Below are 15,149 nucleotides of genomic sequence, written 5' to 3' on the forward strand. Positions count from 1 at the left end.
TATGGGCTAGTGAACTTTGACCAAAAGAAAAAGAGGCACAATCGATACCCCACTCCCCCCATAAAACTGGCTGTAACTTGGAAAGTACTGATCGTAGCATAAAGAAAATGGCAGAGTGTCTCCTGGATAACATAGGCACACATATGGTATTTTTTCAGATATTTTGAGACGCAAGTGCATGCATGGGGCCCTGGTTGAAGTGACGTGGAATGAGCCACACATTAGCTTGAGATGCTAAGAAGACATACCCAGCTCCTCTATAAGGGCACTGTAGTCGATGCGCTCCTGAGGGTTGAGGGAGGACAGCTGGAAGCGAGGGATCTTCTTCACAGGCTCCTGCTCCTCTTCCTCAGGCTAAGACCAGAAGGTAGAGAAAACACACTCAGTGTGGAAGACATACATGTTTCAATATTCTTTGGCTGATTGCACCCCTGGTACTTAAATGGACACTTCACCGATTAGCATTAAGCTTTGTATCGTTAGAAAACCAGTCATGTTTTTGAATGGTCGTGCATCATTCCCTCAGTTTGCCTTGAGATGAGAGAAATACGGATTTCAATGAAACCCATGAATAGGACTTCCTGCTTTCAATGAAGTAAAATTATGATTTTTACATCATTGAAAGCAGGAAGTCCAACATTGAGATCCGTATTTCTCCCATCTCAAGGCAAACTGAGGGAATGATGCACAACCATTCAAAAACATGACTGGTTTTCTAAAGATACAGTACAAAGCTTAATGGGTGAAGTGTCCCTTTAAGCATGCTTAGATAGTTGGGGGAATATGCTCCTAAAATAGATTACACAGAATTACTGTTCTGCAGTGATGCTTACACTGTATGTGTGTGTCTGTGTGTGCAGGGCTGATAGAGAGGAAATTATCTGTGCCTGAAATGATCAAATACTTTCAAAGACAATATAGAGAATAGCCTTTCTTGACATCGTTCCTTGGCGAGCTCAAGCCTGAATTCAGGCACCACCCCTGCACTCTATTAGGCCTGCGTGTGTGTGTGTGTGTGTGTGTGTGTGTGTGTGTGTGTGTGTGTGTGTATTACCAGAGGTGGCACAGCGGGTGCTTTAGAGATGGGCAGGGCGATGCTGGGGCCTTTAGGCGTGTGGACTTGGGGCTCAGCGGTCTCTCTGGGCGGACTCTTGCTCCTGAGCCCCAACTGCTGCTCAATGACTTCACAGGCCGCTGTGGAGCAGCCCAGAGGTTATGGTTAAAGCAACACTAAAGAGTTTTTTCGTACCTTTACATAATGTTTCCAAAATCGGTACTTTGGGGTTAACTGTAACCATTTTTGAGGCCGTCTAAAACGCACCAAATCAACAGGCCACCTATTCACCATTCAACAGCCTCAGAAAATGGTTACAGTTAACCCCAAAGTACCCCAAAATCATTTCAGTGGTTCATCAACTCGTAACATGGTGAACGGCACTTCTGCATTCACTTCGCGGCCCTCTATCGGCTATAACCTGCACTATGTAACTTTACCAGATCGGGTAGCATACCTGTAGTTTGATGAAATAAGACCTAAAAAACAACAAATTTGACTTGCTTTGAAGTCGCAATACATCATACTTTCATAAAATCATGCAACATGCTCTACCTTTTCTGTGGACATCGTTATTTGGTGGATAAACAAATAGTGTGCGTGCTGTGCAACAGAGAAAAAGTGCTCTAATGGTGCTTTAAGCACCAGTACATGATGGAATGGAAAAAGAGAACAACTAACAGGAAATCATGTTCCTCTAAGTTTCACAACTAGTCATGTTTGGGGGGAGGGAGCGGGGGGGGGGGGGGTTACGACTGGGGGATTATACTGATTACTAATGGAAAGATTGTGGTGTTCAAACTAACTACAACTAAAGCCTACCTTACACTGATAGACTTTGACAAGGTTTGGTAAAGATTCTTGAAAGATTTTTAATTTAATGATGATAATCTTTTAATGAATGCCCCTCATTCAAGCTTTACTCAAAAGACTTCACTACAATCTTTCAAGAATCTTTACCAAATGTTGTCTGTCGGTGTAAGGTAGGCTTAAAACAAATCCTCCTTTAGCGGTGTAGCCGTCTGATGCCATTGCTGTGTTACCCATATAAAGACTGATTTGTGGCAGCCTGTCACAATATCAACACTGACTGCCACACAATGATTTTCTCTTGTTGTACTAATTAAATTAGGTCATAGCTAAGTGCATCATCACACACCCTGTCTTTCACACACTCTCACTATCTCGCTCTCGCAACGGACCCACCCCTCTGGAAAAACCCTCAACAAAGCTACAGCTTACTAAATGGAAAGATTGTGTTGTATTCAAACAACTAAAACACGTGATGACAGGGGATTTTGGGTTAAATCTCTGAAATGCAATCTGTTGGACATCAACTCACTATTTTTTTTAGGCAATCCCATCACTTCATATGCAGAGGGCCTGTCCCCACAAACTAACTTGGTATATGAGGGCGTATCAGCAAAAGGTTACCCATTGCTCAACCCTGATTTCTCTGTATTACGTCAAACTGATGTAATGTATTGTGATGTAATGTAAATGTCAGTGGACATTTCATGGGTTAAAAACTCCATGAATCTTTCAAGTCTTTCAAAGACAGTTGTTTCAGGTTTCAAATCCCAAGACCAAACTTCTTCAAGTATTTACAAGTCATGTTAATACTTCCCTGCTTAAAAAGCAGCCATTCAGATTATATATTAATAAGTTGTTTATTCTTTTTGGGAGAAGGTCCATGAAGCCGTCCAGGATATTCTTGGTGTAGTTTTAGAATGCCATGCGGCATTTGAATATTTTGTATGCGGACAGTTGTTTTACTCTAAATATTGTGAACAGATTTTTTGCCAGACAATGTATCCTTACTACTAGGGGATTATACTGATTACTAATGGAAAGATTGTGTTGTTCAAACTAGCTACAACTACAACTACAACTAAAACAAATCCTCCTTTAGCGGTGACACTGTCTGATGCCATTGCAGAGTTACCCATATAAAGACTTATTTGTGCCTGACACAATATCAACAATGACCGCCACACAATGATTTTCCCTTGTTGTACTAATTAAATTAGATCAAAACTAAGTGCACCATCACTAAGCCTGCGATGTTTCCCATCCACGTGATCTTCAGTATTTGAAACTTAAAGAACAGGAACTAACAACTAATAATTGTTCTAGGAACTGATAGAGTAGAATTTCTCTTTCTGTTTTCTGTTTCATTTTGTTTGTCGTCCTCTGTTTGTGTGTATCTGCATAGTGCATACAACATGACTAAATAAAAAAACAAATAAAAACAACTGCTTTGGTTATGGTCATGGTTATGCTATTTAGGAGACACCTTTATCCAAAGCTTTCAATGGGGCATATTCAAAGTAAAGTCGGTAATCAAACCAAACTTGATTTAGCATTTCAAGCGTGCTAATTACTATAATAGCATAGGTCTCCATAGGCAAGACATTACAGGTGCAGAGTAGGGGTGTATCACAGGTTCCACAATGACTCGATACAATTTGGATTCTTTAAACCAACAATTCAATACTTTTAAACACTTCAGCATTTGCAGCGAGGTGGGGTATTTTGTTCATATTAAGTGATGGATTCAAGCTCACACTACACTAACTTGCCAAAAGTATTCGTATAAGTATAGAACACCTTTGGGACGAATTAGAACGGAGACCGAGAGCCAGTCGCCTCGTCCAACATCGGTGTGTGACCTCACAAAAGAGCTTCTGAAAGAATGGTAAAAAAATTCCATAAACACACTCCTAAAACCTTGTGGAAAGCCTTCCCAGAAGAGTTGAAGCTGTTATAGCTGCAAAGGGTGGACCGACGTCATATTAAACCCTATGAATTAAAAATGGGATGTGACTGAAGTTCATATGCGAGTCAAGGCAGGTGAGTGAATACTTTTGGCAAAATAGTGTATCGGCAGGCTGGAAACCTGCACATCTATCTCCCCTGCTTTCTGTTCACAACCTTTGGGTCCAATCACAAACTAGCTTATCTAAAAGACACACCCGGATCATTGGTCTGATTGGTTGAAGGACTACCCAAGCGTACGGAGTCATTGGAACTATGCCCATTGATCACCCCTCTTGATCAAACAGGTACAGTGGAGGGGTGCCTAAGGAATGTGTACTGTTGCATGTTGCATGTCTCACAGATGTACTGTTGTATGTGGGGTGGGGTGGGGTGGGTTTGTCTGTAAGTCTTATTTATTTCCTTTCCTTCACTGTCTGGACGATGTAACAATGCAAATTTCTCCTTTGGGAGACAATTAAAGGATTATCTTATCTTATCTTATCTTATCTTATCTTGTGCATTAGAAATAAAGCGCAAATAAAGCGCAGACTCCCCAGACTAATGTTCAATCTTAAAAGACTGAGCTTAGCACGGAGCTTAGCTTAGCACGGTGATAGCCAGACAAGTGTATCTGGCTCATTTCCTTGAAATCAGATCCTCACCCATCTCCACCAGCTCGGAATCGGTCATGGAATCACCAGGGTGTGTTGAGTGCCTAGGCTCAGCCAGTGCTCCCAAGGTCTCGGAGCACTGGGAGGGGCTTCCGGGCCACTGCAGGTGGTCGGCTAGCTTGGCACGTTCCGCGCGTGCCGTCGGGTCATCCCACACAATCTGTTGTTCAGTCTGAGATGGCTCCGTGTTCAAGTCCATCATCACCTGCCGTGAGAGGCTGCACGCACGCGCACACACACACACACACGCACACGCACACGCACACACACACACACAAAAACTCTTCAATAACTATCGATTTGTCTCATCTAAATCTAGTCCATGACATAACATGACATGACAAGTTACTTGCGATATCCCTCAATAATCATGAGAAGTTTTTTGACAAGTTCTTCCATCCTTATTTCCTTCAGTTTTAGACTGCTGTACTTTACTTTACTTTGCGGACGGACGCATATATACAATGTCGTACAACAGGGTGTGACAACAAGAAGATTTTCATCACCAAAGCACAGATCATCATCATCATCATTAAGAATAATAAAGCAATAATACCAAGATAAATAATAAAAAGAAACATGTGTTGATTTGCCAAAAAGTGCCCTGCCTGACCTGCCTCTATTATTCCCCACTAGGGGGTCACTAGGGGGTCCCGCCCCACACTTTGAGAACCACTGCATTAGACAAAGGCACCTCAGAAAGTGCATAAAACTTTTTGATGTGCTTGTGTCAGATGTGATGCTTTGGTTGCATTCGTAATCTGCCACTCTGAGCTCTATGACTAGGCCTGGGCTTCACTCTGGCAATTTGAAACAGTTCATAAATTCATGTTGATGGAATTATTGTTTGTTTATTATACGGCTCTTCACAATTTAAGTATAAAGGCCAACGCCCACCAGAAGCGTACGCGGCGCGCCACGCCACGAAAAAAAATAGAATTCCATTGTTTTCAATGGAGCATCGCCCACTGGAAACGTCTGCCGCGCAGCAGCCGCACAGAGATAGAAAACTATTCTAAAATCCTGCGCGGTAAGCCCAGACCGCCCCCAGACCGCCCCGCTTCTGGTGGGCGCCGGGCTTAACGCTCCATTGACTTGAATGGGATTTCCCAGCATTCTACTGGTCATTATTTTAGACTAGAGGACCTCAATACAGTAATACAGGTCTTTCATATCCGTCCGCAACAAGTCCGTTTGCTTATTGCCATGGAATTCCATTGAAAGCGAAAGTCAATTAGTCAGACACTGCCACGCAACATCTGAAACTGTCAAGTTCTATCTGTGTGGCAAACTATTTCTTTTGTCAGCCAAAAACACAAGACGGTAGCAAAGTCATTGCTGAAGACATACTGTATTGTGTTAAGTTTATTTTCTCGTTTTGGCAAGTAGCCGTATAATAAGCGGGATAATGTATAGAATGCAGGTCATTTTCTATAAAATAAGTACCTACAGGGCGAAACAAGACCGGTTTTCCCTGTCAGTACGTATTTTCCCAATAATGACCAGCGTTCTATACATTATGCCATACTTATTCAGAGCGTCACACTCAGAGAGCATTCAGTGCGCACACTAGGCACCCATCTGAAGGGACAGGGCAGTAGAGCATGACGTTAGTCAAACTGAGAACAGTGACGGACTGTGTTTTGAGGAAATAGGACAGATTCTGGCTTTATTTATATATTACTTGTGTGTGTGTGTGTGTGTGTGTATGTGTGTGTGTGTGTGCTAGTTTGGCCTCACCGTCTAGCCTCCAGCGTGCTGGTTCTTGAGCTACGACTGGCCCGTGCGGCACTGCCGGGGGTTTGGGGGTTGGAGTCGGAGCCCTCACTGCCTCCCCGCGCCAGCCGTATCGAGGAGCGCCGCCCGCTAGTGAGCCGTGTGGCCGACATGATTTCCTGTAGCTGCCGCTGGAGATTCTCACGCATCTCCAAAGTCTCCATCAGATCTGGGCGAGAAAGGAGCAAAAGAGTGAGTAGAGTAGAATAGAATAGAATAGAATATATGATTTTTTGATCCCGTGAGGGAAATTCAGTTCTCTGCATTTAACCCAATTTAACCAAATTAGTGAACACACAGCACACAGGTGAATCACACAACCCAGAGCAGTGAGCTGCCTGCCCAACCAGCGGCGCTCGGGGAGCAGTGAGCGCCTTGATCAAGGGCACTTAAGCTGTGGTGGACTGGTCGGGGATTGAACCGGCAACCCTCCGGTTACAAGCCCGAAGCCCTAACCAGTACACCACGGCTGCCTTCAGGACCAAAGATAGGCAGGAAATCCTGGATGGTATGCGTGGCAATTATCTAATTGTGCAAAAATATTTCCCTCACTTTTTCACAGAATTCTGTACATTCTGTACATTATTGTATGCCACTAAGCAATACCATTTCTGTTCATATTGCGGCATGGTAGAGATTTCATCAAGTCAATTAGTCGACTATTAAATTCACTAATAGGCAGCAGTCAACTAATCATGGACAAAATGGCTGAAATCTCAAGGGGCTAGACATTCCTATGTATGGAAGTACTTCACCAAAAATGACACCTGCTCCACAATGACATGCAACTTGTGTACAGCTGCATTAAAGTATAAGAACACGTTTGCATTGGATAACCATCTAGAAATGGATCACCTGCTGCTAATAGCTAGCACTAACTGTAAAGTTAGCACCAGCACTGTACCGGTTTATAACGACTAATTGACAATTATTATGATTAAAATCATAATAATTGTATGTACAGGTGAAAGCCCTAGCACACTGCAAAAACAGCTTATCTAATAAAATCTATCAAAGACTTCTTAAAAGTGTTCTTAAAAGTCAAAATGATCTTTCGAGAAAGTGCTAAGTAAGTCCTTTCATACAAAAAAACAATACCTAATAGATTTTTGATGAGATTCACACTTGGTTTTATATATATTTTCTTTTTCAGTGTATGCATATGTAAATGCTAATGCATTTTTGTGTCTTTGCGCACATGGGTGGGAAACCACAACTGGGTTTCATGATTGTGGCTGATTTTTAAAAAAAGTCTTTGTGACAGAAAAGGAAAGACTAAGTCAGATCAGGATCAAAGAAAAGGAGGCAGGCCTGAAGGGAGTCAAATATGAACACTCACTAATTACGAAAGTCAATATAGAGTGTATTCCACAACTGTAACGAGTTTTGGCAGAGAGAATTAGCGAGTTTGTACCCATATTTGTGAAATGACTGTGTGTCTCTGTGTGCGTGTAAGTGTCAGGGTTCATTCCCCAAAACATCACATCAACTAGCCCAAGGAAAACAAAAATCCATTGTGTCTGTGTGTGTGCAAGTGCGTGTGTGTGTGCACACTCTCACCTCTCCTCTCTGGACTGGCTGGTTGCACTTCTTGCTCAGGCTCCCTGTCATGGCTGGGGCGCTGTGGGGTTGTGATGTCGGTCAAGTCGTGTAGTGCAAGGCTCACCTGAGAGGATGTAACCAGCAAACCAACTTTGTTCATAAAAACTTAAATAATAATAATAACAATAATAATAATTACATTAACACACAAATTCCATTACTTAAAAAAAATCTTTATATAGTGTGTTTTATACACTAAATCAATAATAGGAAATAAAATATATGATACCAAATTTGACACAATTCGGATGAATTGTCCAGGAGAAATACGTCAAAATGTATCATGTGTCACAATGTGCCAAAATCCCAAACACTTGGCCGGGCCACACCAATGGCCAGGCCATTGTCCATAACAGCTTTATCTGACAACTGTTGTCAGGGTTCGAAATTAATGGTGTCCCATAAAAATTGCTTCCAGGATACAATAGAAAGATGTCTGGGACAACTGTTGGACAGTGGAAAAAATGTCCAAACAAATTTCAAATGAGGTATTTTTCCCTAAACTGCTCACATGGGAATCTAAACATGTCTTTCTTGTCTGAAAAAAATAATTAACGACGAAAATACAACAGGTAGAGGTTGGTGCTTGTGTTTCTTTAGGAATCCGCTGTCTTGCTTTGTATAGAAATTAATATTAAGTGACACATAGGGCTACGCATAAAAGATCGAAAATAGGGCATGAGTGGTAATAGGTCAATTTCCGATTGCCATCAAAGTTAACACATTAGGTTAACCTCACCTAACTAGTTAGCAGGCTGGGAAATGACATTTCTTTACATGACATTATGAATGTTTTTGACTGATGGTGTAAGGTTACACTGGAGTTCTAAAAAAAAGAATTGAGATGACTGTCCAATCCCTGACTAAAACACTGCTTTGTGTCAGTAACCGACGAAACATCACCAAAGCCACAATGAGCTAAATTGCAACTGCGATTTCACAAAATGATAATTACCTTGCAGCACAATGAAACACTGTTAGCATTTTTTTAGTGGGCAGTTAAGCTCTAGGCTACTCTTGAGAGCACAAACAAATCTAAGAGTGACATCTTCGTGGTAATTTCCACGGCTACTGGTGATTGAATCCACTGAGATCTGTGGTCATGACATCATGCCAAACTGACATTGAAAGATACATGAAAATAGATTACTGATGGGATCTTTACAAACCTCCCTCAAAATGACGGACAATGAGAAAAGTAGAGTCTACAACCCAAACTCTGGAAACGAGTGTTGTGTAGGAGAGACCAGAGATTTTGGTCTTTTCTGGTTTGAATTGCATTGAGCTCAATGAGAATGAAACCAGCTAATTAGCTAACAGCTAATAACTGAAATAAAACCATGCCAATCTCTTGGTATGAAGAAGGGTTGTGATGATGTGGGGTTATTTTAATTCCAAAGGCCAAGGGGACTTTATCAGGGTGTATGGTGTCCTGAATCCATGAAATAACTGGCTTTTAAAAATAAAAATCTGCCTGCCCTATGGGAATTTAACATAGGCGTTTCAATACGTATGACCCCTGTATTTTAAGGAAAACACCTATTTATTTACAATACATTATTCATTCACAAATAAAATTGATGTCCTTAAAGGTTGAATATTTCCTCATTTTTTCATTTAAGGCATTAAGATCAATATCCAAAAGATGATTTTACATTGTCAACTTTAGTATGTGTTCCAATACTTTTGGAGGGCACTGTATATATCTGCAGTGGGTTATGGAAAGTATTCAGACCCTTTCAAGTTTTCCACATTTTGTTATGTTTCAGACTAATCTTAAAATGGATTAAATCCCCCCCCTCATCAATCTACACAAAATACTCTAACACTAAAGCAGGTGTTTGGAGTGTTTTGGACAACTTTGTGGGAACTGTTTGGGGATGGCCCCTTCCTGTTCCAACATAACTGTGCACCATCATGGAGGTGATCGAAGTTCATACAGTATGTGAGTTAAGGCAGGGGAGCAAATACTTCTGGCAATATAGTGTGTGTGTGTGTATACTGTATATTTATACGAATCTGTACGACTTTGTTAATCCATATAACTTAACTGTGTGAATTAATGTGAGTAGAACTACCAGGCTGTATGACTTTGAATATGACTAATGTCAGTTTTGTCTGATGCAGAACCCAACTCACCCTGGTATCGTCTGGGTAGGTCTGGGCCTTGGGGGGTCCACAGGGCAAAACTGGAGGGGGTGACCTTTGGGTGGTGTTGGCCACCTGGCTAAGTGTCAGACTCATTTTGGGGTTAAAGGTGAAAGGGTACAGAGACTCTGATACGTGCTTCTGCTCCTCAGCACACTGTAAAAGTATTTACAACACACACACACACACACACACACACACACGTACACACACACACACGAAAGTTTAAGGCTAATGAGATTGATTCCATTAAACAAACCCTAAAGTCGTATCTGTACAGTGTCAAGCAGAAGTGTAACAGTTCGACTTCAGAAAGTAAAAGTCCTACCACGTATTGGTTCTACCTGTGCACTTAACGTATTGGTTCTACCTGTGCACTTAACGCAACGTATTGGTTCTACCTGTGCACTTAACGCAACGTATTGGTTCTACCTGTGCACTTAACGTAACGTATTGGTTCTACCTGTGCACTTAACGCAGGTGATTTCACTGATACACTGATCGGTAGCTCATCTACCTGACTGAGGGCATGTGCCAGTTAGAATCAGCTGCATTAGGGCGTACTCATACTAGGCAATTCGTACCGTACCCGAGTACACTTGGCCCCTAAAGTCCGGTTCGTTTGACCTGTGTGATCGCTTCGTTCCGTACCGTGGTACAGTACGCTAGTACGCTTGGAGGAGGTGGACTCTGGTACGGTACGCATGGAAGCACGACGTCATTAATGATGAAATAAACAAGAACGTTCCAATTAACAATCACACGTTGCATAAAGATTCTAGAACACAGCAACTCAATCGTACCCAAGTACGGCTTGATTATATGCCGTGTGAGTGCAGACCAGGGACCAGAGGCAACCGTGCTCCAGTACGGTACGGGTGAAACGTACCTAGTGTGAGTGCGCCCTTAGTGAACGGTTGGAGGTTGGATGGTTGGATGGTTTAGTGAATAGCTGAAGGATGGTTGGATGGATGGTTTAGTGAATGGCTGGAGCAAGCATGTTGCAGGACTTATTTTCTGAAGCCGGACTTTTACACCTCTTGTGTCCAGTGGGCTGTGCACTTGCTAGTGCAAAAATATTTCCCAACATATTTCTGTATTTATGAAATAAACTTGTACATTACTGTATGCCACTAACTAATACAATTTCTGTTCATATTGTGGCACGGTAGGATTTTCATCAAGTCAATTAGTTCACTAGACAGTGTAGTAGGCAGCAGTCAACTAATCATGGAAGTACTTCACTAAAAATGACATGCAAGTTGTGTACAGCTGCATCAAAGTATAAGAACACGTCTGCTATCTAGAAAAGAAACACCTGCTGCAAATAGCTAGCACTAGCTGTAAAGTTAGCACCAGCACTGTAGTCCAGCACCAGCACTGTAGTCTAGTAGCATGCAGGTGCAATCCAATGACATTGTTAGTGTGCATCCTCAGGTAAACCACACTGGGTTGCGGCTGATTTCTTAGAAAGCTTTTGCTTGCTTGGGGATTTTCGTGGTTCGTATTTTTAAGAACCCAACATAAAAAAAAAAAGACACCGTGTGTGTACCGGTACTTACCGCCAGCAGCCAGTGCTGTGACACCACCTGCATCTTTCGGTCTTTGACAGCTTTGTACTCTTTAGTATTGTCTCCGACCTTCCCCTCATAGATGTAATGTGTTACCGAGTCATCACAGGCCCACCTGAACAGAAAGAACACGATACTCACTTAGCAAAAAAACACAGAGGCGTTGAGACATCCCTCTCTCCCACCCAACCACCCATACCCACACACACACACACACACACACACACACACACACAACCTTTGAAGACATTTCTTCAAAAGAACACATTACTCACTTACCGAAACAGAGGGTGTTAGACATTTGAAACTTCCTCTCTCCCAACCACCCCCCACCCCACACACCACACGCACACACACCCAACCTTGCAGCCATGCTAATATGCACACACACACATACACAATTAACAACCTAGGCGTAGGCAAGAAATATGTTTTCTTTACAGAGACATTCTTCTCCAAAGGACACATGTACAGTAACACATTACCTGAAATCGCCCCCAAGTGAGGAGGCAATGGCATTGAGCTCTCCTTGCTTCTTACTCAGCTTCTTGCTCACACAAATCACCACACCAGCTAAAGGGCCAGGTTCCTCTGCCTGAAGGTCAAAGGCTAAACGTGAGTAGGCAGTGCATATCATCCACACACTGGTTTCTCATGCTTTACGTGAGTAGGCTGTGCATATGTTTATCTACTGTATGCTTGTGAGAATAAGAGAGGGCTAGTAAATATGCATCCATGCTTGTTAGTGTAACAATATGCATACAGTATGTTAGTTACAGTTAGCACAACACTGGGCTATCAAACTCATGAGTGTTCAAACAGACTTGTGCGTGTTCAGACACATGTGTAGAAAACAAAAAGTGTTAAAATAAATCACAGCTCCTTGATGGGCGAAGGAATAGGGCTCGGGATCATGACGTGAAAACTTCGCGGACACTTCCATATTGGCAGCCTCACTCCTTAGTTTACAATGGATTACTATGGATTTACCGTACTCCCGCCTATTAGTGTGTTCCTGTTACTTAGTTTTTGCCTTCTTGGTCGTATGTTGCTGTGTAGTGGGGTGTAACAGCGCAACCCACAATCGCAAGAGGAAAATAATTGCTAATAATACTATATTTCTGCTTCTTGTCTTCTGCATCTGAATGAATGGATATTATGTTCGGTGCGCTACCAACATGGCGGCAATATTCCTAGAATGCCAGGCGTGTGCCCGAGCCCTATTCCCAAAATAATGACTTGTATTTAAATAACATGAATAAATAAGTATTATCTATTGTCCACAAAAGTGGAAATTTGTCTTTGACTCCACAGGTGGATTTTTAAAACACAGACACAATCAATAGACAATAGGTACAACAAGAAATAACACAATCAACCTTAAAAACAACAAGAAATAACACAATTTCACAACCGATATCTTGCATAGAGTATGGTGAGTGAGTGTTTAGTACAGCAATTTCCTGTGTATTAGCCGCATTGTGTATATGCCGCAGGATAGTGTTTTATGCAAGTTAAAAGAAACAAAACCATATTAATACCATATTAACTGCCCTCGTGTATAACCTCATAGCTGATGAATTTTTGCAAAATCAATGTATAAGCCGCAGCTAATAATCAATTAAATCAAATCAAATCAGTCTTATTAGCCATGTATACTTGCATACAAGGAATGTGGTCTCTGCATTTATCCCATCCGTGAATGAGGGAACACACACAGCACAGCAGTGAGGGGTTAGGTGGCTGGCTCAAGGGCACTTCAGCCGTGGACTGGTCAGGGATCGAAACAGCAACCCTCCGGTTACAAGCTCGAAGCCCTAACCGGTGGCTAACGGCTACCCCCATTGTAGTTGGGAAATTATGGTAGTATTTAAGCATCCAGCACACATACCGTGGGCACCTGCTGCTCCTTGTTCAGTGGCGGGCTGGCCCCCAGATCGGTAAGGTGTGTGTTCGGGCGAGAACTATTGGCCACGGCCGCCCTCAGGTTCCGCTTGATCACCTCCGTGAGAGGAGTCTCCACACCTTGCTCTTGCTGGCCCTTGTTGCCAGGAGTCTGCAGGTCGTCCAAAACATCCTGGCCGGGTGAACAAAAGGAAAGCAAATTAAGGAAATTTGGATAATTAAATTATAAATATAGCATATATACTTTTTTGATCCCGTGAGGGAAATTCGGTCTCTGCATTTATCCCAATTCATGAATTAGTGAACACACACATCACACAGTGAATACACAGTGAGGTGAAGCACACACTAACACAGAGCAGTGAGCTGCCTGCCCAACAGCGGCGCTCGGGGAGCAGTGAGGGGTTAGATGCCTTGCTCAAAGGCACCAGCCATGGACTGGTTGCGAATTGAACCGGCAACCCTCCGGTTACAAGCTCGAAGCCCTAACCAGTAGCCCACGGCTGCCCCGATTGTTAAATCATTTTGGTCATTAAATTAAAGAAAAAGATAGAAAATAACTGAAATCGGAATCGGCTAAAATCGGTATCGGCCAGTCAAATTCTATGGAAAATCGGAATCGGCCAAGAAATTGCTATCGGTGCATCTCTAAACAAAATGTATATAAATTAGAGGTTCTTGGTCGTTGTACGTGATCATTGTAATCTGGATTAAGGATCTGGATAATGGCATTTTTTGGTTACTTTCTCGCCTCGCGATCATGCTCATGAAAAGGCGAACAGACCGACTGAGGAGTCAGTTAAAACCATAAGTGCTAAACCCTACTGCTAAAGCTAAAAGCTCTAGGGGAGGCTCTGCAGAGAAACCTGCAAACGTAAAAAGATAAGTGAAAGGGTAAACAGCAAAGAAATTGCCAAACCTGCATAGTTCCTCTTTAACTTACCTTGGTGTCAAAGTTGGGCTTGAACAGCTGGTCTCTGCTGAGAAAACGCGAAGGTGTGTCCAGCTGGAACGTGCGCGGCTCTTTCAGAAGAGGGGTCTTGTCGCGCCCCTCCTGTTCCAGTGGTGTTCCTGTATCTGAGCCCTCCGTGAACTCTAATCCACCTTGACCCTTGACCCTTCGCAGGGCGGAGCGAACAGCCCGACTCTGCAGACGACTGGTGTCCAGTGGGGTCACTGCCCCGCCACTCTGCGGCCCGAGTAGGGAGAGGTCCGGGGAATGTCTGGTTGGCATCGGGAACGCCGCCGGAACAGGGACAGGGAGTTTCTGTGAACCGCCCACATAACTGTCCTCACTGCGATCTGATGGTGAAAGTGGAGCAGGTGTGATTCAGATTCAGGGAGAAAAGTCCTCCAAATGACTAGTCGCCAAACCACAACCATTTCACATGATGAGCTAATACAGAGAGGCTGTAGTTTACAGTAATTCTAGACCAGCTAATTGTCATTGTAAATAATACGTGATTCAGCCAATCATAATTAAATATGGATGAGTTTTAAGTACCCATAGTAGTGTGCAACATTTTCACTAAGTATGCATGATTTTTCATGTTCATGCTAGATATAGGAGACTTGCTAAAGACAATGATAAATAATGACCTAAATTAGAAAACACACATTTGAACAAATAGTTTTTTTTCTTTTTTTTCTTCTATCAACAGC

At 42.6% G+C, this 15,149-nt stretch overlaps 1 protein-coding gene across 1 annotated transcript in view; it reads right to left on the bottom strand.

The window, feature by feature from the left end:
- The window catches only part of topbp1 (DNA topoisomerase II binding protein 1), a 33,815-nt gene that overhangs the window by 5,001 nt on the left and 13,665 nt on the right, over positions 1-15,149 (bottom strand). The window contains exons 14-23 of the mRNA XM_062521238.1: positions 14,431-14,789; positions 13,474-13,659; positions 12,068-12,177; positions 11,574-11,697; positions 10,003-10,167; positions 7,822-7,927; positions 6,226-6,430; positions 4,477-4,703; positions 1,055-1,194; positions 249-354 (exon numbers count right to left, since the gene is read on the bottom strand). Coding sequence (XP_062377222.1) covers positions 249-354; positions 1,055-1,194; positions 4,477-4,703; positions 6,226-6,430; positions 7,822-7,927; positions 10,003-10,167; positions 11,574-11,697; positions 12,068-12,177; positions 13,474-13,659; positions 14,431-14,789 — 1,728 coding nt within the window. The remainder of the gene's footprint in view (positions 1-248; positions 355-1,054; positions 1,195-4,476; positions 4,704-6,225; positions 6,431-7,821; positions 7,928-10,002; positions 10,168-11,573; positions 11,698-12,067; positions 12,178-13,473; positions 13,660-14,430; positions 14,790-15,149) is intronic.

Source organism: Sardina pilchardus, chromosome 19 (genome assembly GCF_963854185.1).
Source record: "Sardina pilchardus chromosome 19, fSarPil1.1, whole genome shotgun sequence".
Taxonomy (NCBI): domain Eukaryota; kingdom Metazoa; phylum Chordata; class Actinopteri; order Clupeiformes; family Clupeidae; genus Sardina; species Sardina pilchardus.